The sequence below is a fragment of the Molothrus ater genome, chromosome 7 (assembly GCF_012460135.2).
Source record: "Molothrus ater isolate BHLD 08-10-18 breed brown headed cowbird chromosome 7, BPBGC_Mater_1.1, whole genome shotgun sequence".
Taxonomy (NCBI): Eukaryota; Metazoa; Chordata; class Aves; order Passeriformes; family Icteridae; genus Molothrus; species Molothrus ater.
The window spans coordinates 24,954,716-24,980,130 of NC_050484.2; the positions used below are offsets into that span (position 1 = coordinate 24,954,716).

The 25,415-nt window shown below is 39.4% G+C and overlaps 1 protein-coding gene across 1 annotated transcript in view; it reads right to left on the reverse strand.

Moving 5' to 3' along the window:
• Window positions 1-25,415, reverse strand: part of CNTNAP5 (contactin associated protein family member 5) — a 410,063-nt gene that overhangs the window by 70,272 nt on the left and 314,376 nt on the right. Inside the window, exon 14 of the mRNA XM_036386345.2 lies at window positions 15,505-15,705. Within this exon, the coding sequence (XP_036242238.1) occupies window positions 15,505-15,705 (201 nt within the window). The remainder of the gene's footprint in view (window positions 1-15,504; window positions 15,706-25,415) is intronic.

Genomic DNA, 25,415 nt, shown 5'->3' on the forward strand with positions numbered 1-25,415 from the left:
CAAAGCCTTCTGTGGGCTGTATCAATGCTGTGAATCAAAAGTCCATAAGACCATCACATCCATCACCAGCTTTCCTTCAGCAGTAAGGATCCTTAGTTGAGTGAATTTCCTCTAGCCAAGTACAACTTACTACAAATCAGGTAGTAGGGCTTGCGTGGAAACACCACAACTGAGACAGGTAAGTTTTTCTCTCAGACTGGTGTAGGATTTTGACCAGGTATTAACACTATGCAAGTAACAGGGATCAATCAGTTCCATTAGGTGTCTACATCATTTGCGTGCTTTCTTTTCAAATATGGAGCCCCAGGGGGACAGGCATCAGGGGAAATGAAGTCATGAACAAATCAGATCCAAGCCTCATATTTAAAATATAAATCTTCTTTTAAAAATATATGAGAGTTCCTTCCCTCCAACCTCTTCTCTCTACAGATAAGCTTCATGCATATGTACACCTCCAAAATGGAAGTTTTTCTATGCAGATTTATGTTAGGAAATTAATAAATACAAGTTACATGTTTATGGCTGTAACGCACTTTAATGATTTTCGCCCATCTGAAGAGCAGAACAAATGCAAAGGCAAATATTACCCTGATGCACACTTCATTACAAACAGACTGCAGAAACAATCAGCAATAAGCCATCTCCTGCAAAGAAAAGGGACAACTTCCCTCCCCTAATCTCAGTGCTATTTTTCTTCCTTCTGTCAAAGAGCATTTAGCAATGTTGATGTTGTGCCATATATTTTCTTCCACCCACAGGCAACTGGCCAAGGTAAGGTGCATTTGCCCAGAGGTTTAGGTAAGAGGTATCTGGATGATGCTGTGAATTCAGAGATACAGAAAACTGATGAGTTTAAGGGAAGCTACCTCTAGCACAGGAAGAAATGCATTTGTCTGAATTTAGATTTCTTTTCTCTTGCACATTGTGAGTAAAAATTTTAACCATAAATCTTTGCTTTTAAATGGAATAAATGACGACCAAACAGCTGTCCTACTTAACACTACCATGTAAACATCTGTTCACATTCCTGCATGCAAACAAGAACATCAGCTTGCAAGTCTCTTAGACTCAGATTAGTCTTTATCAAGTCCTCACAGAAAACACAGTGATAGAGGCCAATGACTGTGTGAAGTGAGAGGAAAGGAAATTCTTGAGCTTTTTTAGAGATTTGATCCTTGAAGAAAAGATGGATGATGGAGAATACAAAAAACCTAACTACATGCAAAAAAAAAATACCCAACATTTTTCAGTTGTTTGGCTTAATGGAAGTTTCCATTCCTATCTCTTCATGTTGGTTTCCTACTTCATCATATATTTTAACAGCTTGTTTTATAATTGGACTCTGTGTCAAATTTTTATCCCTCTTTATTCAAAATATCCATTGAAAGTTCCAGGGTCCCAAACCTGCTCCTGCTGAGATAAATGGGATTCTTGACATTGAGGTGAATGGAAACAGGACTGGGAAGGCTGTACGCCTCATTAGATACACGATTCCACAGCACCCTCTAAAATCCTGCTGAACACTCCCTTTCAAGCAAATAAAGCTGGTAAACTCAGAGGCCATGAAATGTCACTATTACATTTCAGCACTTAAATACATACCTGATGAATTAGCCATCTTCTTGCCAGGCATCTTAGAAAACTGCAGCCCCTGAGGGATTTCCCCTGGCCGTTACCACTTATTGCAAAGTCAAAGAGAGAAAGCTAAGGTTATTGTTTAGCCTGTGGAATCAAAATATGCTGAGAGGGCATGTTAATCCCCAGACTTAGAGGTTTATTGCATTTCTAATTCACACCTAAGGTCACCATATGTCAAGTGAGTATGCATTCTGCTACCATGGCTACTGCCATCATTTTAACTCTAATGCTAAATAGTTCTAGATTGGAACAATACTGACTTGGGAACAGACTAATTTAGTGCTCACAGCAGAAGACTGGTCTTCTCATTAATGATGAAAAATAAAATGTTCTGGTTCTACCTCTGCATTTGTCAGACTCTCCAAAATCACACAAGTGATTTAACCACTCTGAACCTTTGTTTCCATATCAGAAAGTCAAAGAACTTAAAGGCCTGAACAACAAGAGTAAACAAAGCTAGTACAGCACAACTGCACCTTCTCCATTGAGAAAGGTTAATAAATTAATCAGTCTTTGATCAAATTTCATTCAGCATTTAAAAATACAGTATGAGGTTTGAAATCTGTTACTTGTATCCTGACAGCATCGCACCATGGTAGAGATGCTTCCCTTTGCATAATGCATCAATGTGAATTTGACCAAGCAATTGTCATACCTTGTCATTTAAGTAGTCTTACAGTTAAGTAGCCATAATTGTCCTTTGGGTGTTATCTTAAATACATTAAAAAAGAAATTGAATGCTTTCACCACATTATAGCTGGGACACTTTTTCAAAGCTAATTTCTATGTCTGTGAATTATTCATAATACACTTCAAACAGGCTCTTCCGGATAAGGTAATTGACCTTGTCTGCATGAAGCACCTACTACCTTGCCTTGGGATAATTTAATCTACGATGTGGTCCATTATTCAAAGGTAATGTCTTTTCATTAGGTTAGGCAATATATTATCACTCAACTAGTCACCTAATTCTGCATTTAGCGTATTCAAGTTTTCACTTTTTTTGTCATAGGTTACACTCATCATAGCAATATCTCACATTTAAGTAGCATGGTGTAACAGTAAGACAGCATTCTCTTGATAAATGGAAGCAGGACTTTGAGGACTCTAATTTCAATTTTAAACCTCAGCTGGCTTTGTGTTTTCCATGGGTGAAAGCAGCAAAGGGTGTCTATTCAGTAAGAACTAGTGTAAGGTCAAAACACAAGTACAAGTAATGCACCGGGTGACAGAAGTTATGTAAGTTCACATACTGTTCAGTGGAAACACTTATGTGCTGATGAAGCATATGATAAATCACATGTATGACACATATATAACACTTGCACAGTTTTATTTTGCTGTGTAGAGAAACCCCTGGTTGGCCTGCCATGTGAAGAAGCAATTAGCAATGGTGCCTGTAGCTCAGGCTGGCTCTGAACCATTGCAACCTTCTCTGTAGCAGACCATTATTAGGACCCAATTCCCTGCTACATATTCCCTTGAAAGATGCTCAGTGAAGACCAAAGTAACTGATTATTTTTTGCATATGTATGGAGTGAAATCTCTGAGAGAGAAAGCTAAACACTTGAGCACCCAACTCTCTCTCTTGTGCTCAACTACTTTGAACCACTTTAGCAGAATAAAACAGCTCTGAATCTGTTTTAGTCAAGTCTCTAACACCATCCTACTGCATGAGTAAACTCTTGAGTGACACAGTGATCTGGAGGAGCTCCTGCATCAATCCCACTCCTGGCTCCAGCAAATGGCCAGAGATGGTATTCTAATTTATATTGCACCACTCCAGTAACCAGGCTTAAAGATGCCTCTCCACCCCTCTCTACTTCAGTATTGCAGGGTAAACCTCTGTAAGAACAGAGTGCTAGCTTTTTCAAACTATCAGTGCTGAACTGTTTAGGTGCTGATTGTAAATACTGCATTAACAAGCTATGGATGAACTTGTTAGCTGCTCTAAATATCTCAATTTTTAAAATGCTTCTTTGTTTTTTAGTTTGTTTTATACTAAAGTGGAATTTAATGAAAGATGTAACAATTATGGAGTTAATCCACCATCTTACCTGCCTAAATCAGTACAAATATACTAAATCCAATGGATCTGGTCCTGCATATCTTTGAGCTTTGTAATTTTTCAGTTGAATCATTCGTTACTGTAGCTTCTCTCAAGCTGCGCATTAATAGAATGTTATGATTCTGTTAGCTATTCAAAGCTTTTTAATCATGTTATATAAACACAGTTCAGTTTCTGAATTGTTTATCCTGATTAGATATTGTTTGAGTGTTCACTTAAAATTACAAAGCACTGCTTTAGAGCAGAAATAAAGGCAAGGGCATCAAAGATTTCAAGGTGTTAGAGTGAACATTCACTCTGAAGGTCATTGGCTGAATTCCCATTTGCATGAACATTCAGGAATGATCTGTTCATGCCTTGGAAAATTTCTGCAAAGACAAAAATCTCAGTACCACTGTCCAGAACGATATAAAAAAAAGAATCATGAAAATTATCAAAGTGAAACTGAAATTCCAGTAGAACAGGAGTGAAATAGGTGATATTTATAATTTTCCATCAGCTAAAACAAAACAGCCAAGGGAAGTGTTGTTCCAAGCAAAATTACCTGCAACTGGCCTGACTGCTAGATCATATTTCACATCGGTCGAGTGCCTTCCACTGTGTAACTACAGTTGTGCACACTGATGGCTCCTGTCGCTATAATATGGTTATGTTTACCCATTAGTTTCTGCTTTTGTGCCACAACCCAGCAACTGTGATATTACAATTGTTCTAATGGTCTGTTTCACTTTGTTCATTTACCTATTAATTTTGGCAATGGCATATTTCATGGAACATAAATTTCATCCTCTGAAAACATGACAACCTGTAGTGCAATATGGTCAGACAGATTCTGGAGCTTTGTATGGGCATAAAATGAACTGTCCAGGGTGGCATTTTGGAAAGGACATACCTCCCTCTGGAGGCATTGCTTGTATGTAAGGTGATTACTTCAGCACTAACAGGATGCAATTATTCACTCAGTAAAATTCTGCCTCTATTAAGTAGGTACTTCTAATGTTCTACAGATTGACTAGTGGCCCTAGAATGTCTCACAGAGGTAGTAAACAAAATGCAACACAATCTCTTTTCATGAATCCAGACCATAAGTGTGCACTGGGAAGGAAGTGACCTAGAAAGCTTCCACTGCTTTGAACGTGGAGGCTCTGGGAAACGACCCCAAAGCAGGGCCTAAAAAAATGCTCATTTCAGGAGAACCTTTTCCAGTTCAATGGCAGATATTAGAGCTGCAGAACAAATGGATCAAATTGACTTTGCATTGCCAGAGAAAAAGCCAAAGGGACCTGAGATAGAGCCTACTTAAGAAGATAACCTGTCCTAGAATCCCATCCTCTGCTATTACCTTGACATTCAGTCATACAGATTTCTCTCTGAAAAACAGCCCCTAAACTTCTGCCACACCCCAAAGTGTTATTCTTTGATCAAATTTCATGTGGTTTCAAGTAGATAAAATCTGAGACTTTGAAATCACAGTGACAAATGGGAAGCAAACAAGTGCTAACCTACAGAATGCCTTTACCTTAAAGGAGAAAAGAGTAACCAACACTACTTTGTCTTGTACCAGGCCTGACAATATCCATGTGGCCTAAAAAATTAATTACAGCCAAATTCCACTCTTCTTTTTCCTCCTAAAAGGAGGAAAAAATATTTACACACGTCTACATAAATATACAAACACATACTTTCCCAAAAAGAGAGAACTCTATCTGTATGAATACATAACTTTATGGACTCTAGTGACCATTTGAAACATCAGATGAAGGAAAAGTCAGTATTTAAAACAAACATATAATGAAATTGATGTTACTCTTTTTTCAAAACCATTTTTCAGATCCCTGGTCATTTATTAAAACAGCCCATCATAGGCTTGAAGTCATCAGTAAAACAAACCTGTCAGACCTGAACCAGGTACAGTAACACAGAACTGAGAAAAAGAACAGCCAGGAACTGTTATCTTTTCCTTCCCACCAACAAATGTTACTATGATCATTTTGATCCCATTGAATGAGACAGCCTGAACAAAACTGATTGCAGTCTATACTGGGAGCACTTTTCATGTGCTATTTGTGTTAATATACTGAAATCACTACATGTTGTAAATTACACTTGTCACTTTAAAGTTTTTGGGGAAATGGAAGATTTGGATGTGGAACTAAGCATCCTGGATAAACAAAAGGCACAGAAAGACAGGGACTGAATCTAGCACAACAGCAATGGTCCAAAGATCTCTGAAAGAACAGTGGGAAGTGATGAAGTTCAATTGAGTTTAGGACGAATGTTTGGTTTGAGCTTTTGTTCCTATCCTGGAAGGAGAGAGACATTTCTGTATCTGGCATGGCGAGAAAATACATCTGCATCTCATTTTAGCCCAAATTAAGATTTCCTTTCAGCACTAGGACCCATGGAATGGGTCTCTATTGATTCTAGCAGGCTTTAGATATCAATCACTACCTGATTTTCTAGAGAAATGAGACATAATGAAACATTCTTCATGGGTTTTTGTGCACACCTGTGTCTATTGCTCAAATAACTCAGCAACCCACTGGCAAATTTCAAGAACATTTGACTGAGAAATATGTTCCTACAGGTTCCATGTACTGCCTAAGCAGAAAACAGACATTACTGATAGGAAAGAAGCTCCTAGTACTTAGCCTAAGTGAAGTTTGCAATGCATTTTCATTCCTCTGTGCATATAAAAAAAAAAATCATACAGAATCTCAACACTAAACCACAAAACCAAAGGGGAAATAGCAACATTTTTTACTTCACCAGTCACAGTGCAAAATCACAGCTTTCTCCCCTAATCTAGCTGAATACAACAAAAATCCTATTATACCCCACCTGAATATACCATTACCTTCTTTGCAGTTTGGTAGGTCCATATAAATTCATGGGATCACATCTTCCTGCTAAATCACCATAACTATGGTGACACAAAAGCAAATGTGTCTCTAAGGAATTACATGCTCATTCTTTCACTAGTAGCACAAGGGCAAGGCACAAAAGCTCACACTTGGAGTGAAGGACATCAAAGGTGTTCAGCTAAAAGGAAACACTTGTATGGTTCTTTTTGTGGCTACAAGAACTTGGCTATTGGTTTTAGAGGGGTACATTTAAATCCATCTAATGGCCCATTCCAGTTTCAGGCAAAATTGGAGTCAGTTGCAGCCTGATGCCTTAATTTTCTTCTCTGCTAAACAAGAAAGCTACCTTTAGAGGAGAACTGCATAGATTAATTGGTTAACCTTTCTAAATGCTAATATTGATAAAAAAAACCCAAACAAAACAAAAACAAAAAATTTTTCTTCTGGGGCTTCTGAATTCTGCTCTTGAGAGCAAAGGAAGAAGGCTCTTGATGTTGTTTCGAGTCCTAGACAGATCAAGTGGAAATACACGCCTTGGCTAAACCAGTCTGAGACTTTCTCTTGTCAAAAGGACTTGGAAAAGATTCAGGCTCAAAAAGCCTTTTCATTTTTTTTTTCTCAATCTTTTGGGCCAAGCAGATAACGAAAAAGCTTCTCTAAAGAAGGTTTTAAAGGGGTTTATTTTCTTTCAGGTCACCACATCTTTCTAACTACTTGTCAAGTCTCTTGCAGATCTGCTCTTCTCCAGATCAGTCCAGGGTGGGAGGATGCAAACTATTCTAAATTGCTTTTAGGTGCCTCTTGTGAGTGGAAGAAGTACATAGCTTTTTTTCCCAGTGTCTGGAAACATTTTCTCAAAGTATGCTTTCTTATCCTCTACATTTTGGGGAGTTCTTTTTATAAATGGAAGTAAGAGACACTCAGAAGAGCTACTTTTATGCCCCTTTTAACACCAGATAACTCATGTAAGAGTATTTAGTTCAGTGTTTTGCTTAGGGAAGATTTTTGCTCCCTTTTTGTTTGAACACCAAGTAATGTCAAAATGCCACCTTCACCTGATTCTCGTAGATTCTTTTCTCCTGTCTCTGTGTTCACACTTTCAAACATGAAAATAAATTTTCCACTGGTTACCTTCCAACTGCAATGGGGGTAAAATTCCTGGAGTTCAGATTTACAAGCAGTGAATCTGAGCAGTAACCTATTTTTCAGAGCAAAAACCTTTCTTTTTTTACCATAGAGTTGCATTTTCTTTCCTCCTAGTTACTTACGTGATTAAGTTACACTATTGATCTTTTGGTGTATAGCCTCCTAATACCTCTGTTTTCCTGGACAGGTCAAATGAATTCCAACAAAATCTAAGCATAGGGTTCCATCCCATCTGATTTTCTGCAAGGGCCTTTTTGGGCACCTACTGTCTTCCCCAAGTCTAAAGCAGGAGTCAAATGAACCAAGAACAACATAAAACTAAGAAATTACAGCCACAAATGCTTTTTTAGCCTCAAAAATAATGTAAATACCAATGAAAATTACTATTGCCATTTACTATTGCCACTCATGTGGCATCTTGGTGGAAGAGGTTAGATGAGAACTCTTCTACTGCTGTAATTTACATCTTCTGCTCTGCAAAATCAGAAAACATCACTCTCTGCACTGGCCCAAATTTGACAGACAAATTAGTTTAATGTCAGTAAGACAATCTGAGTCTAATGGAGCCCAAGATGTTTAAAGTAGGACAGCTGAAAGAAGCAGACAAATGGAAGTGTGATGAGAACACGCTCCCTGCTGTGGCTCTAATGAGGGAGAAGGCACACTTTTCTGCTCAGGCAGCAGTCCTGCTTTCTTCCTTGAATGGAGGACAGGTTGCTGTCATAGCTAGTGACCCACTAATATAAAAAAAAACATGGATTAGCTGTTTGTTTCTAATCACCATTATTTATTTATTGTTGACAATATGCTGAGTCCTGCAAATTAAAAAAAAAAAAAAAAAGAGACTATTACTGCTCATGATTAAGGGAATGTTGGCTGAAATAGCTTGAAAGAATTTTGTCCTTCTTCCTTCTTCAAACTGCATGTATGAATAGTTTATACAAGTGGGTCTCTCAAGTCAGAGGTATCATTAAGATGTATTTGGTTCTGGCACACATGTGTGCCTCACAAAACTATCCATTTCCAAACTCTTATTTGGACTGCAGAATTCCCTGAACTCAATGTTTCAGCATTACTGAGCTATAACCACTTACACAATCCCACAGGTTTCACAGTTTGAACAAAATATATCATTGACTTTACTCCAAACCAGAAGTTCTTTGGGATCAAAAGTCCCAAACCAACAGATTGTAGAGGTCAAGCAAACATCTTGCAGCATTAGCTCACACCATCAACTTCCTCATAGAACCACCAATAATCGTGTATGCAATTAATTCCAGAATTCAGGCTCAAAATCTCTTGTCTAGATTTACATTTCATTTACATGTCCTATGTACCTTCATTAATATCCCTGGTCAAGCTTCCTGTATACTGGAAAAGATAATTTCCCCATCAGTAAAAGACAGTAGATCTATCTGGAGTGCAAATATGTTTTCTACGTAAACTTTAAAAGGTCTCAAATGAAATGAAATTTGATAAAATAAAATAAAAGTATAATTCCAAAATTGCTCCTCAGACTTACAAAAATAAATTCATTCAAGGAAGGGAAAAAACCTGAAACAAACACACAACAAAAAAGCAACAGAAATATCCAGTGACAGCAGCAATATGAAGGATGTATTTGATAGAAGCAAACAGGAGTGTAACCCCAGAAGTTCTCTCCTCACTACTCCATCAGTCCTCGCTTGAAGAAGTGCTTTTTTAAATTCAACTGACACGTTGTGTCTAAAGCAAATGCAGATAATGGTGCTCCAGTGTTCACTGGAGCCATCCCAGGAGACTCCTGCCCTGCTGGAATTATGTCAGGCAGCACTAGAAGCCTGCCCTCTCCTGCAGTGGGTTTCCAGGAGGGAACATGCTTTCCTTCCACTGTGTTAGAAGCCATCCGGTGTATGGTTGAGCAAGGATTTATTCCCATGTTTTTCCCATCATTTAGCGTCTTGGCTGCATTTCAATCTCAGAGAAACACAACAAGAGTGGATGAGAAGTAATAGCAGCAAGTAGCTGCCATTCCTTGCTTGGCAGCTGTAGCACACTGAAACCTCCCTGCCAGCCAGGGAGATAGTGGAGGGAAAGCTGAGTAAAGGGTCAGAAACTGGGATAATGATATTTCCACTACTCACAGGTGTATGCAGGATCCATGCCAAGTTACCTCTGCAATGCCACAGTTTTTGTATTCTGCTTAGAACCCCTGCATTTTAATCAGCTGCACACAAAAACCAACATAGCATCTTTAAAAATGGCCTCTAAATCTCTCCCTACAATTAAGGGGGTTGCATTACATTACTATGGTGAACTCTGTTCCAAAGTCTCCAAATACAGCACAAGTTGTCTAAAATTGTGCTTGTGAGAAGCTGTCACTGCCACTTTGGGGGGAGAGACAAGGTATGGTGATGGAAACACAGATGGAAAGTCAATCATTCTCAAAAAAGGGATCCTATTTACCTAAGAATAATTGCAGCACACGACGCACACCTGCCACCTATACACCACTCCTTCAACACAAGCCACTTTTTGAGGGCAGACTGCCCTGTTCTATGTTATTTTGTGCAATGAAAAATAGTCTCCTGGTAATGCAATAACAATTTAAAGTTATTTTGTACAAGAACAAATAGTCCCCTGGTAGTGCATTAACAATTGAAAGCACTGGAATGATAAACTGGAAATTATATTTAAAAAGGCATAAAACACTAGTGAGCAAAACCCCATTGGTAAATGATTGCTTGTTATAGGTCATTTTATATCAGCTCCTGAGACATCTATGTAAAATACTCCAACAGAACCTAGGCTTCAGACTCTTTTCTTCAAAAAGATTTACTCTGAAGTGGTGAAATCTTGGTGCAAACCATATCTCAAAAAACTGTGGGCACTTCAGGTGAAAAATACTAGAGCTGGTGAAAGTCCTAGATGAGTAACTAAAAGCACTATAAAAGCTCTGGATGAGCGCAAAACTGTGTTCCACTGCATCCTGCAATACAAGAACTCAGTGCACCGAGAAACACAGTAGTCCAAAACACATTAAAAAAATGTAGTTCTGTAAAACAGCAAGTGGGGAACTCTTGGAACTTGCTTTCCTAGAAGGCCACATGAAGTTCAGCCTAATGAAGTTCAAAAAGAGATGAGACAAGTTTATGAACAACAGATCCATAGTGGATACTAAAAGGGATTGGCAATAGCATAAATGCTAATGCCCTTATCTGAGCAGCTGTGGGTGATGGGGACATATTGAGGGATGTGCTAAAGACATCAACTTGTGTGCTCACCTTAAGCTGCATCTTTCCAGCAGCCACTGCTGAAGGCAGGGCCCTGCAGGACATTTCTAAGCACCATTTGCTCTCACATCACTGGCCTCACCTGGAGCTAAGGAGGGAGCCTGCACTGACAAAGCTCTAGCAACATACAGGGCATAGATAAAGGTAAGTTGACCTGTCTCAGCTACAGATCTAAGTCTAAACTAAGAAATTATGATGTGTTCCCTGCTGTGAGGTAGGGAACATATTTCCCTCCAATAGAGAGTTACAAAATGCAAATGCAGTGATTCACCAGGGAAGGCAACCAGCTGCCTGGCATAAGGGGTCAGACTAGGGGACACACCTGGTGCAGCTTGGCACTGAAATATGGGACTGGCTGGGAGCCAAAGAGGAGGAGAGGAGGTGGAAACCTGGGTGCAAGTCATATGGTAATGAGACTTGACAGAGCATAAGTTCAGGGAAGAGCTGTGTAGTTTAGGAAGGATGTTGTTTAGGATCAATGCTTGAAATCAAAGCTTAAGGTGACATAGTATAGGAATTCTACTGGAAAGAGAAAAATAAGGAAGCAGTCAGGAAAACCCCACCACTTACAGACACTTCTATTTCTTTGATTTTTTTGTTGGACTGATCTTTTCTCAGTCCCTGCCTACACAAATGTGCTATGAACTTGACAGACTGTCAGCCAAGTATTGTAAAGCAAGCTATGCTGCCACTGATAGAGCCATCCCTGTGCTAAGTCCTTGATAAGGTGGATGTGAGGAAGCTTCCCAAGTGACAAGCATTTGAGTCCACCCACTGCTTCTAGAAAACTGAGCAAATTCAGTCAAGAGCTGGGGGACTGTGCAGTTAATGTTTTCATACCTTCAAACATCTTGTGTGTTAACAGCTTAATTAAACATGCATCTGCACACATGTGGCTATCCTTGTACACGTGCTCTTTCCTTAGGTATTGCCTGAGATGCTCCATGATGAAAGGAAATCAAAGCCCTGGGGGGGCTACATTTCTTCTCATATTCTCAGAATACAAGAAAACACATTTAGAGGCAGCTCAAGCTTCCTGCCCACCCCACTGCTCTCCTGCTATTCTGACTTGGCCTCTACTTGTAAGGGTAAGTCTGCAATCTTTTTCTAAGAGTGTGGATTACTTTCCCAATAAATGGCCACTATGAGATTTGCTCTGGTTATGTTAGTTAGGCCTGGGAAAGTCACAGGAGACTTGTGATTTCTGGTCATACAAGTTTCCTTTGCCACCTTCTTAAGAAGCCATAGCTTCTTAACAGCTATGCCTTGAGGAACAGACATCTATTGCAACATTCACAAACCTCCTGAAAATCTGTCTGATGGCAGAGATGTACAAAACTACAGTTTAGGGCAATTTAATTTTTGCTTTCAAAGACACGCTTGCAGCTAAGCTGTAGTATGACAGGGAGAACCAATAAGGCTGTTCCAGACAGCAGGAGGTGGAGATGAGTAAACTCCTCTGCCAACTGCCAGATTGCATGTCTGACACATTGCAGATGTAAATCCAAGAAACTCGAGGGGGATACCACGCTCAGTCACACCCGCTGAGGATGAGCCTGTGTCTTCAGGGCAGGAGGGATCAGCAAAAGAAGAAACAGAAATTCCTTGATATAAACTGGAGCAATTTTAAGCAAGCCAGGGGCCTCCCAGGGCTTTTCTCTGAGGCAGCCCGGAATGCCTTGCCTGTCCCATTTGCCCCACGTGAAAGCTGTGAAAGCCAAAATTGCTATGTAACAACATACATCGTTGCACTGTGATGCAAAAGGGAAGGGAAATGTTATTATTGCTTCTCTGTGAAACATGATAGTATTTAGATCCTGAAGACAAGGATTTGGTGTGTTGGTCCTACCAGCTGTCATATCCTAATCTTGTGTTCCATGCCCTTGTGGGAAGAGAAAAAAAAAAAAAAAAAAAAACAAAAAACAAATCCCAGAATGAGTGGTAGCTCAGCAATGGATTGGATTTCTTTGGAAATTCTTTGGATTGGATTACCCCTTTGGAAGAAGAACTTCTATAACTTTGTCAAGATTAGATATACCTCTGGGAGATGCCCTTCCATCAGGCATTCACCACTGGGCTCAGTCCAAAGGTAATACTGAGTGGAGGCATTCAGCAAGCTGGATTAGGTCAGGTAAGATTTCCTGCTGGCCTACAGATGCAGTATTGTCATTAATGCATGGGCATTGCATATTGAATTCTGCAGTCAGATCTGAAGTGTTGCACACTAACAGCAATTACACAGTAAGATACCCTGACAACACAGAGGGAACACAGTGCTTCAGGCTAGGTCAAACAAAGAAACAAAACCCAAGAGTTTTGATCCTTGTTCTGTTGCTCTGGCCCCAAATCTGGCAAACACAACACAGGTGAGAACCTTCTGCAACAAGTCCAGCAAAATACCCTGAGGTCACTCACAGCTCATCTTCAAGTTTAGGAGTGGAAATTCCTTAAGTTTTAGAACTCTTCAAGACACCTATAGTGTTCAGCACTACTTGGTCTCTAGTAATAGAACAGCATTTCACTACAAAATTAATATCAATTAACAGAGCTTGGGGAAAACAATGTTTTTCTACAAAAATACTTAATACTCAGTTGAGAAAAAAATACGCTTATCTTGTTATTTCAAGAACTGAAATGTTATTTTTGAGCATGTTTCACATCTTGCCAAATTTAAAGCCTTGAACTATGGAGAAAGCTCAGGATGAAAAAAGGAAAATTTGAAAGTGTAATTAAAAAGCATACTAAAAGAAGAAAAAATGAGGGAAAAAATGATGGCATCTATCACATGCACAGCACTAGATTGCAATTTATTTTTTTTATTTTTCAGCTGGAGCTGCAGAAAAGACTAAATGAGTTGTGCAATTCTTGTGTGGTCAGCTGTCAGGACCACAGTGGCACTGCACCAGCTGAGAGAGCACAAGCCAGACTGCCGGACACCATCCCCACATCCTCTCCCTTGAGGAATCAGCCACAGCTTTGCTCCTGGCCAAGCAGAGGATGAGCTGCCTGTCAGGAGCCCTCTTAGCCTGTCTGCCTGTTGTTTGATAGCTTTAGCCCTGAAGATGCACACTTTACACACTGTCAATTTACACAAGATTACCTTTAGTTTTTTTTTCAGCAAAAGTTTTGGTTCTCAGGAAGTGCCCCCAGCTTTAGAGAGGTCCCACATACAGGAGGCAGCTCAAAACCCAAACATAGTGTACATTCCTGCATACACAGGACCAAGTGCCTCACAGAAATGTGCAAAAAATAAACACATGCAGACCTGCTCTAATATTGTAGCATTCATCCTTGAAACAGCATTCTGAAAATAGCCTCTGTGAGGTTTTATCTTTTAGCCATATCAAGTGTGTTGTGGGATACAGAAGCCAGCAACACTGAAAGTACTTGTAAGACAGCAAATCCACTTCTTTATGCCCAGTTATGCCCACAATTTGTTTTTCCTTTGTGCTCTACCCTGGATGCTGATATTAACATTTCATTCTTTTAAAAAAGATTAGCAATACAAGTAATTCTTGGCTGGTAAATCTGATGATAACAAAAGACATAATTCACAGCTTTTAAAAATAAACTGACTGTAAGGCATCTGATTACTGGATCCATAAAAATTCAATGTTTGAGTAACTTTGCTGGAACCAGGAGGGTTCTGACACATCTCATTAGGCAATATGTTTTTAAGACAATAGGAACTCCTACTGCAAACTCCCCTTCAGGCTTTCCATGGTCTTTTCTCTAAACTACAAACAAATTTAAGAGCTGCTAGTAATCAAATAATCACCAGGACAACACAGTCATTACAAGTAACAGAGGAGACTTTGAAGTCATTCAGAAGTCTGCCCTTATTGTCATTCATGTCTCCAGATAAGCAAACATAAAATCCTAACATCAAGACAGAACTGACTGGAAGCCAGACATCCTGAGTAGCCACTGGAAATTTGGTGCTGCAGAGAAACACAAACTGATGCTTCCTTTTTTTCTGTTATATTAAGACAAGTGAAAAATATATTCCTTCTATTGCAAAGGGAAAGTTAGTTTTTGCCCCAGGAACTGTATTACCAAGCACTTTGAACATCATATTCAGGGCTGTGGTCTCAGAAGAGGTTTCACCCCTCCCTTGCATAACATTATGAGTCTGGAACAATCTGGATGCTTTTTATCTTTAACATACAGGTAAAAACTGTAAATGAAAAAACACATCCATTTGCCATCAGCTAAATACACTTTTTGTGATTTCTAGGTAGCACTTCCCATTGTAGTTTTCATAGTCTGGGCATGCATGAACTTGTAGAGTGAAAAATCCTCTGTGGAGCTCAGACCCTCTTGCACCAGAGCACAGGCACTGCACAGTAGAATCCAAAACACTAAAAGGTTTTTCACTCTATTCCATATTGCTACTATTATTTGGGGGTTATTATTGGTTTGGGTTTTTTTTTTTCTCCTTAGCTGCAGCGTGGCCTCTACCTGCTGTACAACCAATAGGAGTAAAGAAGGAAAGGTTTGGGCTGGTGGCACTTACTGGGGGTGTTGAGGAGCCGTGACTTCCTGCAGTGGTAGGTGACCTCCTGCTCACAGTTCTCAGCACTGCTGATCACAGCCTCCAGCTGCTCTGCACTGCTGCTGTAGTTGAGGGACATGGTGTAGGGCTTCTCTGGACCAGCTCCCTGCACTCTGGTCAGCCCCGTGATGTTGTGCTGCACTTCAGTCCAGATCTTATCTTCTGTTAAATGAAAAACGATTGAATGGGAGGTTAACAGCAAAACACTTCCAACAAGCAGGGAACAAAAAAAAACAACTGAAATGTAATATTTTACTGCAGTGGACAGATCATCAGCAGGACCCTGGGCTCCAAAATGGGCACTTTTGATGAACACCAACAGATCTGTCTTCATGAAAGGTCAGTGTGGCCCACAATGTTTCTCCCTGAACCAGCTCAAGCAAACACTACACTGCCTGCTGAGCAAGACAGAAACTACAAGCTTCCTGGGAAGCATAGGAGATCTTCAGCTTCTTCTAATACCAGATATCTGTATAAAATTAGATATCTTTCAACTGGCTTTGTCCCTGAGAGAAAACACATAGTAATATGGTTCATAGGGGTAACATTCACCTTTTTCCTGAGAGCACAGGCCATGCTGTTGTAACAACAAATGGAAGCACAGAACTGCAGCTGATGAGCTTGCACAAACTCACCATGAGCAGAAAGAACAATCTCTTGCCAGAAAGTTAAACTGAGAGTATGTTCTTACCACCCAGCTGGAAGTCAGATCACTCATTTCACTCAGTTCTCAGATTTTTCTGCATTTAAGTTGAGTGATGCCCTACTTGGATGATGCTAGAGAATGCCATATGACTTGGCATCTGTAGTTAACTCTAAATATTGATGCTTTTCCATGCTGGGGAGCCCATCCTCTTTTCCTTCATTGCATTTACTGGCAGACCAAGGGATTGTGTAGGTGACAGAAAGAAGAATCTAGGCTTAAGCACAACCTGCACCCTACAACCCAGCTCACGATCAGCATTGGGGTTGGCATAATGAGAGCACCACACTCAGAAGCAATTAGCTTCCAGGAAGGCTTTTTCCCAGTTGGTTCTGGTATAGCAATGGGCAAGGCAGAAAGGCCAATCTGCTGAGCTGATACAGAGTTAAAGACGAACTCTTCAACAAGGATTCACAGGACTAAGCCCTGCACATGCCCAACACTATTAGTAAAAGTCACAACCAGCAAATTTCCTCTTTATCAAAGACTCTGCTTGCCTAGGGAGGATACAAAATACTGACAGGGCAAAAATTTAAGGCAGCAATTTTCAATCATTTGATGAGGAGATTTCAATCTCATCTGCAGAAACATGCAGACAGTTATAGAGGAAGAAGTGAGATCTAGGCAATAGATTTCTATTTTGTTATTTATGCTTCATCAGGGAAACCCTAGATAACAATGAATCATATGTTTTCTAAGCTGATCTTAAAAACTGTGCATTTAAGGATTCAGATAGTTTTACCACATTACCTGGCCTGAGTTCTTGCAGAGCCTGATCTTTCCAATACACTGGCATGATGAGCCCAGCAGCTCTGTGGACACTACAATGCACTGCAGTCAAAATATTTTTCATTGAGCTACATATATGCCCCAGATTACTTCAACAGAATGCTAATAGGTGTATAAAAATTCTAATAGGTGTATAAATGGACTATCTGTGCAAAGACACAGATGATTTGCTGGATTGTCATTATGGAGGCATTCAAATGACAGGCAAGTTACAACAACCATCTGGAGACTATCTAAAAAGGTCTGTTCCAAGACCTGGCTGCAAGTGACAGAGAAATTAACTTGCATTAACTGTAAGGATAGTTTACACAGAGCAAACCACACATTCACTCCCAACCCTCTCATCATTCCTGTGATGTAGACAGAAAGTTTGCTCATAGGTCTGCAATTCTGTGGAGAGCTGCTTTTTAGGGAGCTGCTTGTGGACCTCTGGAGTTGGAGCTCAAAGAAACATTGCTGCAATGTGTGATACAAAAGTCAGATTAAAATGATAAGAAATACTACAAATTTATTGCTTGTAATACTTGTCCCAGTGGTTGTAATCACAGTGAACACTGCAGCACAATACCCTGCACAGTCCTGCACATATATTGCTTTGAACACAATATACTTCAATGACTTTGTAACAGACATCTTGTACATCTTAAAATAGCGATCCTTATCAGCCAGTCCCTCTGTTTTCTTTTGCTTTCTCAAGGCAATATTGACAAGAACAGAGTGGATTTTTCAGAAGCAGTCGAGGGTGAGTTAACTTTCCTATCACAAAAGCTGACAGAACTTCTGCCTTAACTAAAATATCTACTAAAAAGACAAACACCGAGTTGCTGATAATGTGAGACATAAAACCAGGAGATGATGAAATATACAGGCTGCTGAAATTCCAGGTGGGCTGTAAAAAGCACCTCCCCACTGAGAGTTCTGAACATAATTTTAAGAAAATGCAATAAAATCAATGCTCACAATAGTGGCTACAGTGCTGCTCAGGAAGTAGAACAGCCTAATGCTCTTGTACAGTGGTTGACACTGCTGTACTTTCCAGGCTGTGCATCAAGAAAGGTGCCATGTGGGTACCTGAAAAGTCAGAAGCATCAAGAGCTAGCAATTTAGAACCAAAGAAGGAATACTAGGAAAAGCTGATTAAAAATAGCATAGCACAAAACTGTCTTCCCAAAAAAAAAGTGTTGGAAATATAATTAATTGACATGTTTGAAATGAGGTTGGACAAGGTATCAGCAAATATACTGTAAGCAGCCAGTACTCATTAACAGGAGTGCTGGACAGGAAATGTGACAGGTCTTCCTCTTATCGTCCTCTATGATTTTTCATTAATTTTCAGCAGTCTTGTTATCATTATAGCTGCACACAGCTGTCCCGAGATCTGAACTTTGACATCCTAGACCTGCTTTTCTCCACAGGATCATTTAGAAATAAGTTGACCTATTTTCCATCCTCTAGTTTACAAAGGGAAAGGAAAAACAAATCAAGTTTCTTTCTGTATTCAAAGTAAATGTGATTTAGCAAGTACATCATAATGGAATTTAAAAAGTTACACAGAAGTGAAGAATGTTGAAGTTACATTTCAGAGATTTCTTAATCTACACATGCCTAGTCTTTTAGGCTTAATACTTCTACAGATCAGCTCTATGCTTTAGTGGTCACTTCAAAGTTTCCCTCTGTGCTTCACCTTTGAAGTAAAGGTGCTCATCAGTTCAGCTTCTCAAAAAAAAGAATCTGTGTTTTTTCTTATTGATCTAGTGACATGAGAGCCACCAGCAAGCAAACCTGAGATCACAAGGGCAGCTCAACACCACACAGATAGAGCTGGTGGCAACAAGGTGAGAGGTAGAAAACGAAGAGAAATCTTCCACCATCTCAGTCACACTTCTTCCCACTTCCCAGGGAAAGAGTAAGTATTCTTCCATTTTAGAAAGCAGCACGTGAGGTGTAGAGGGGCAAGGAAATGCATACGAAGTCAAACACAACCTGCTACAAGAATTTCATTCACATCACAGTAAAAAAACCTCAAAAAACAAACTTCCTTCTTTCAAAAGGACACTCTTTTGTTTAAATGCAGTGAGTGAGACTGAAAATTATTTAAAGTTTAGGTTGCTTTGGACGGAGCAGAAGAGCCAACAGTGCTCCCTCCTGCATCTGCACTGGTTGAGAGAGAAGTTACTAAGAGCTAGAGGGCAGTAAATCCTTGAACCATTCCAAGACAATATCAAGACCATTGCATCTGCTTCCATAGATTGGAAAACCACTCAGAAATAATCTCAACATTTCTTCTGAAGACCATCCCCATTCAGATCAGTCCTTGGGGTTTATTCAAATCCCAGTTTCTCCACCTCAAACTTGGCAACAACTAGGAGAAAATCACACTATTTTCTCAAATTCACTTGCACAAGTTTAGCTAGGGCTGCTCCCAAAATATCACTGCCTGCCTCAGTGTGAGGTCGAGGCATCCTACTCTCCTTACTTGACTGGCAGGTCCTCTGAAGCCTCCTGACAATGATCTGTGGTCTGGTACTTCAGGCAGGTTCAGGGCCTGTGTGAGACACGTAGCTGCCATCTGAACGTGCCCACAGATCCCTCCAGCAAACAGGGCACAGCTGTCTGCACCTGAGCTCCAGCCTTGGCATTTGCCTTAGGAGGCACACCTCTACACCAGTAATGCCCACAGCTTTTGAAAATGGGGCTTCAAATATTTATTCCTGTTTCATAATGCAAGGATTTTTATTTAATCTTTGCTCTGTTTTGTTTACATTATGTTTTCACGCAACGACGCTGTAATCACAGGTGCAAACCAAGCTGAGTGCCACTACCTCCTTCTAGTCATTTCCATACCTGGAAACCATTAAACTACACAGATAAAGCTCTCTTCTCATGGATTTAAACTAAGTTATCATTACGTTTTTACATCTGTCCATACTACATTTTTTTTCCTGTTTACTCCGTTTAATGAGCACTCCTTGCACTTACAAATCTGTAATGGGAATTAAAAAGCTGTTGTCCAGGCATAGGTTACTGTTAATTTTTAACTTCTATTACTCCATTCTACTCTTTTATTACATTCTCAGCTTGGTAAAATTTTAAACTAAATACAAGCTGGAAGTCATTCAAAACCAAGTGAGACTGCAGCCACATCTTCTATTGTATAATGTGGAATAGTTTAATGCAGCCCTGAAAAGCAGATTTCCTAAATGCTTGTTAAATTATTTCCATAATTCAAAGGTGACAATGCTTTAATTTCAGGGTAATGCTACAGCTTTATGACTTCACAGTTTTATTTAATGGTCCAATTCACTAGGATATTATGCTGTCTGCATTTGGCCCTAGGAGATGTTTTTACAGCATGGGACTGCAATGCATTAAGCACATTTTAGACTCTCTGTTTAGCCTAGCCCATAGTTCTATCATCTTGCTGGAAACCTCCAAGTTGCTTTTGACGGCACACAAATTAAATTGTGGGAAATTAGAGCAGCTGGAAAACTGGCTTTCAATGAATTCTGTATTGTCTAATTCTCATTTTTATTCTTCAACTTGAAATATCCCTGTAGAGCATATTCCACCCATACAAATGGCATCATTCCTCTGTGATTTAGGAGGTTTTTCACAAAACAAGATTATTCAGACTGATTTAATTGCCAACAAGCAAAACATATGGTAAATGCTACATGAGAGAAAAAAATAACTCTCAGAGCTCATACAATGCATTTGTTTCGTGGTGCTCCACAATGAATGCCAAATTTTATCCTGAATGCTGTACCTATAACTAAAAATACACAAAAAAGAAAAGACTTTCCTTCTTAAACACTGTACTGTTCTAAGCTGCAGTGGCAGGTCAACCCAGCTACTCTAATATAAATTCCCCTCAAAGGATATTAAAAGAGCAATTTCTTATCACAGGCAGTTTAATTCACTGACTCCAAAGAAGTGTTTCCTGAGTCTTCTCTGAAAGCATCCCATTACTATTTTTGTATCTATTTTTTTTTTCTGCTGGCTGACTAGGCAATATATGCTTCTGCAGCTTCTTTTCTGCTCATCAGCTTCCCCCTGAGTTCTGATTCAGCCACATCCATCCAGGGCACTGCAATGCATTCAAAGCAATTCTCAGCAGAATGACCGTGCCAGATGTCTCTGATGGATGACAACAAGACACCTCTTTTGTGACATCTTGCACCCTCCTCCCCCCAGGTTCTGGAAGAATAATTAATGAAAATTCAAAAGAGAAACATATCAATTGTCAGAACTACAATGTGCCAAAAGACCCGTAGTGTTTGAGGGATGCCTTTAATCTAAACAGTAGTAAATAATTTGTAAGGAATTTCTATTTTTTGTTTTCTCTTGTGAAAAAGTCAGTCATAACTACAGACAGTAAGCTACAGGGTAAAGGGAGTTTGGCCATTTAAATTGTTGTTGCAAAATTCTGTAGCTGCAGGTATTAAAAGCAGAATTAAGGGCATGCCCTCCTCCTATCTGTTCTTGCTTCAGCCTGCCCAGGGGCAGCCCTCCTCTTCACATGAGAATTTCCCAAGCCCACAAGAAATGCAAAAAGGGCTGAGTACATGGTGCCTCCTGCACCCGTGTAATTGCTATACAAAGCAAAACGGAAATGCTTTCTTATGGAAAATAGATTAAGGAATTCTATAAGCAGATGAGCTGAGATTCACAAAGGGAAAGATGGATTCCATGGACAATAATACAACTGATTGTTTTAGGAACATCAATGGGGATATGTACTATATGGAAGAATAAAAATCTTAATCATTGTTAGCTGAATGAAAAAAAAGGATGCAATTTGTAAAAAACTGCAAGTATAATTTCGATCATCTACTTCACATCTTATTAGAATCCCTTACTTTTTCTGAGATTTAAACAGAGAAAATAAAACTTTCTTTTTCCCACACCAAAGAAATTAGCAGTATTTTCACTTTGAGATGAGACTCCAAAACAGAAATGATTTGCAACAAGTAGAGATGCATTTTTTTTTAATTAATGAATTTTTCACTGGGGCAGTTTCAAAAACAGATCTTGGACCAGCAGCAAGACCTGAGATAAGGTTGCATCTTTCCCCAAACTGCAATCCTGTGAGGAAAAAAAGGGAAGAAAAGAAAGAAAAACTATTTGAGGACAGGAAAAATATCTGGCAAAGATAAACTGAACCACTGATCTAGTCATGGCAATTTCTAAGCATTATTGATTTGATAGCCCAGGGTCTGAATACTGTAAAACAGCATCAGTGGAGAAGTACAGTGACAGGATGAATCAAGTGTACTGCAAGTAAATCTTTCAGATTTCAACGGTAAAATTTACTCAGAAGGAGATGAGAAAAGTTCATTCCACTTTTCAAACAGGACAGCAAAACCAGCACATGGAAGTAGATTGCATGTCTATGGGCTTTGTCCTGGAGAACATGGTTATTAGCATTTAAGTAGTACTCCAGACAGACCAATAGATTTCTAAGCAGCATAAAAAAAAATAAGCCTCACAATGACAGAAAGACTGACAGACCTGAGGTTCAGAGGGTCTATCAGTCATTTTTTCTGTTGACTGTTATCAATCTTCAATTAAGATTAATTCAAGTGGGCTGATTATCAAACAACCAGCCTACGAGGATAATCTTTCCCAGCCCTGGTGGTTGTTCATTATCCCAAAGTATGACACAATATAATCTTTCTACACTTCATGTCAAAAAGGTGTGGCCATAGACCCCCATGGATGACTGGAGACCCAGGAAGAGTGAGCATAGCTAGCTTACATTCCCATGTGGATGGCCCTGGAAACATGCCAGATGTGTTCCCAAAGCACTCAATGCAACCACCCCAATTTAATGATCTCTGCATGGACCCATTCACATCCTCATGGTGCCCTTCATGGCACCCAACTGCATCCAATCATGGCTTGGGCACATACATTTGGTTCATTTCCCCACACACAGATGCATGTTTGGTGTGGATTCCTTAGTGTTTCTTCCAACTGATGAATTTCCCTGTGAAGTGACTTTGTGTACAACAGGTATATAAGGTGAAAACAACATTATTTAATAAGGTGCTGTCTTTTCGTTTTAGATCTAGTTTTGAGGGTTTTGTCTTCCACTGTCATTGAACCTTCTTCTTCTCCTATTGTAAGAAAATGAAAATGAGCATTGCTTCTGTCAGTGAGCCCCATTCACTTTGAGTATTCCCATTCTAAACAGTCCTGGATTATATTCTGTTAACCTCTCTTTGTACAGATATCTTTCTAAGCCTTTGATTAGACATATTAGTGTTCCTGACAACCTCCTATTTCAACAACATATTCTACCTCTGGTAGAAATAAACAGTCCCCAAGGTAAGATCCTTTTAAAGTGCTTCATAGGCTCTTCTCACTTCTTGACCAATAAGTATGCTATACTTATAGTATACTATACTATTAAATAGCAGCACGTCATCAACAGTTTTTTTGTCACCTTGCTTTTTCAGCCACTTCTTCAGACAGTGGATAAGTACATTTACCCACTCTAGTATCAGCTATTCTTCAGATATTCTGTGACACTATTTCTTGCCATGCTGAAAATTGACTTTATATTTTTTAATACTTGTTTCCTTTTTTTTTCTCCCTGCAACATTTCCTTTCCCTTATCTCTCTCCCTCTTTGTATAACTGTCAAATTCCCTCTCAACATACAATCACAATTTTCTGCTTTATTCAGAATTTCTATTCAGCAGTGGGCTCTAAGTTTGACAGGCTTTAGAGAAACCACTGCAAACATAAATACAGTAAACTAACTTGTAATGTTGATATTTCCATATCCACACCAGACACTGGATACCTATGACCAGACACCAATGTACAAGAAATCTGGTGTTTATCTGCCCCAGTTAATAACTGGCTACAATATTTCAGATCCCTATCTGAATCTCTTCAATTAAACAGGCAAAAATGCTGTTAGGAAGAACTTTAAAAAAAATAGAAAGGAACTTAAATTAGAATTAGAAAGAACTTTTAAAAAAGGTAAGTGAACATTAAAAAAACCATTTTCTTTAAATGCAATGATGCTGTTCATTTCTGATGGTCTGATTTCTTCCTTGAATTCATCCTTCACAGATTAAAGGCACTGCAATTCCCAGAAGGCATGAGCTCTCTGCACCTCCACTTCTAAAAACACTAAATGAGTCATTGCCCTGAATTTTCCATTCCACCTCCAAATTCTTCAGCTTGAACACATTTTGGGCATACAGAGGTTACTGCTTCTTGAACTGTATACAGAAAGAACTGCCAGCCTGAGTAAAATAAAAGCTTTATTTAGCCCAGGAGCCTATCTCTGCCTCTGAGGGTAAAGAGAAACCCAGGGAAGCCAAAAGGTTTTCCTGAAGCTCATTCCCATTTCCCAATGGTCTTTGCCTCACAGCTACCTGAGTGGGAACCTACAACTAAACCTCCATGTTTACTTGCACTTTCTGAATCTATCAGACAAAACTGGGGCTTTTTCCAGATAGATTGTACTCCCTCTCTTGTCTGTAGCCTCCTTGCTGTCCTGTGGTGGTTTCAAGTTGAATTAATTGCATCAGGAAAAAGCAAGCAAACAAAAAACTCCCAAATCCTGCCATGTAATTTTTTGGGTGCCCCTTAGATCATATGTGATGAAAAACAAAAAATTCTTGTGTGTTTTCTCTATGCCACACATGATCTCCACTCTCTCCTGTGACAGTTCCCCTCAACCATCTTAATTTGTTTAGTCTCCCCACACAAGGAAGCCATCCACGTTTCTCCATTCACAGGAGGTGTGCTACAGATTTATGCCACAGAACAATAATATTTTTTCTGTTCCTTCTATGTACCTAGTGTAACAACACAGAATTTTGTATTTCACATTTCCCTGAATATGAAGCATTTTCAGAAAACTAAGCAGAAGCATCATCTGAAAAAAGAAACAAATTGAGAATCCATCTCTGTGTACACAAAGTAATTTTTTTCCTACTTTGCACTTAATTGATTACTGTAAACAATTTTTATGAGAATAAAAATAAGAGAAGTTCCCAGAGAGAAAAGAAGTTCTTTTGATTAAGGCACCCAAACCACATTCAGTTGACCCAGAAGCATAAGTTTTCCAGGCTAGGAGGTTCTGCCAGTTTTCCCCACCTCCACCTTGCTCATAACCAATGTTATGAGAATGTCAGCAAGTTCATTACAGATAGAGAGAAAATCAGGTATATGCCTTCTGGATTTCTGCCAGATAAGGTTTTTTTGAGGAAAGCAAATGCAAGGTGTTTGTCAAAAATCCTACTTCTTCAGCAGAGATAAAAAGCACTGACAATGTTTTGATCACACATATTTATATGATAAATAATAAAAATGAGCACATTTCCCATATTGAAGATCAAGGAAGGATATTCAGACAG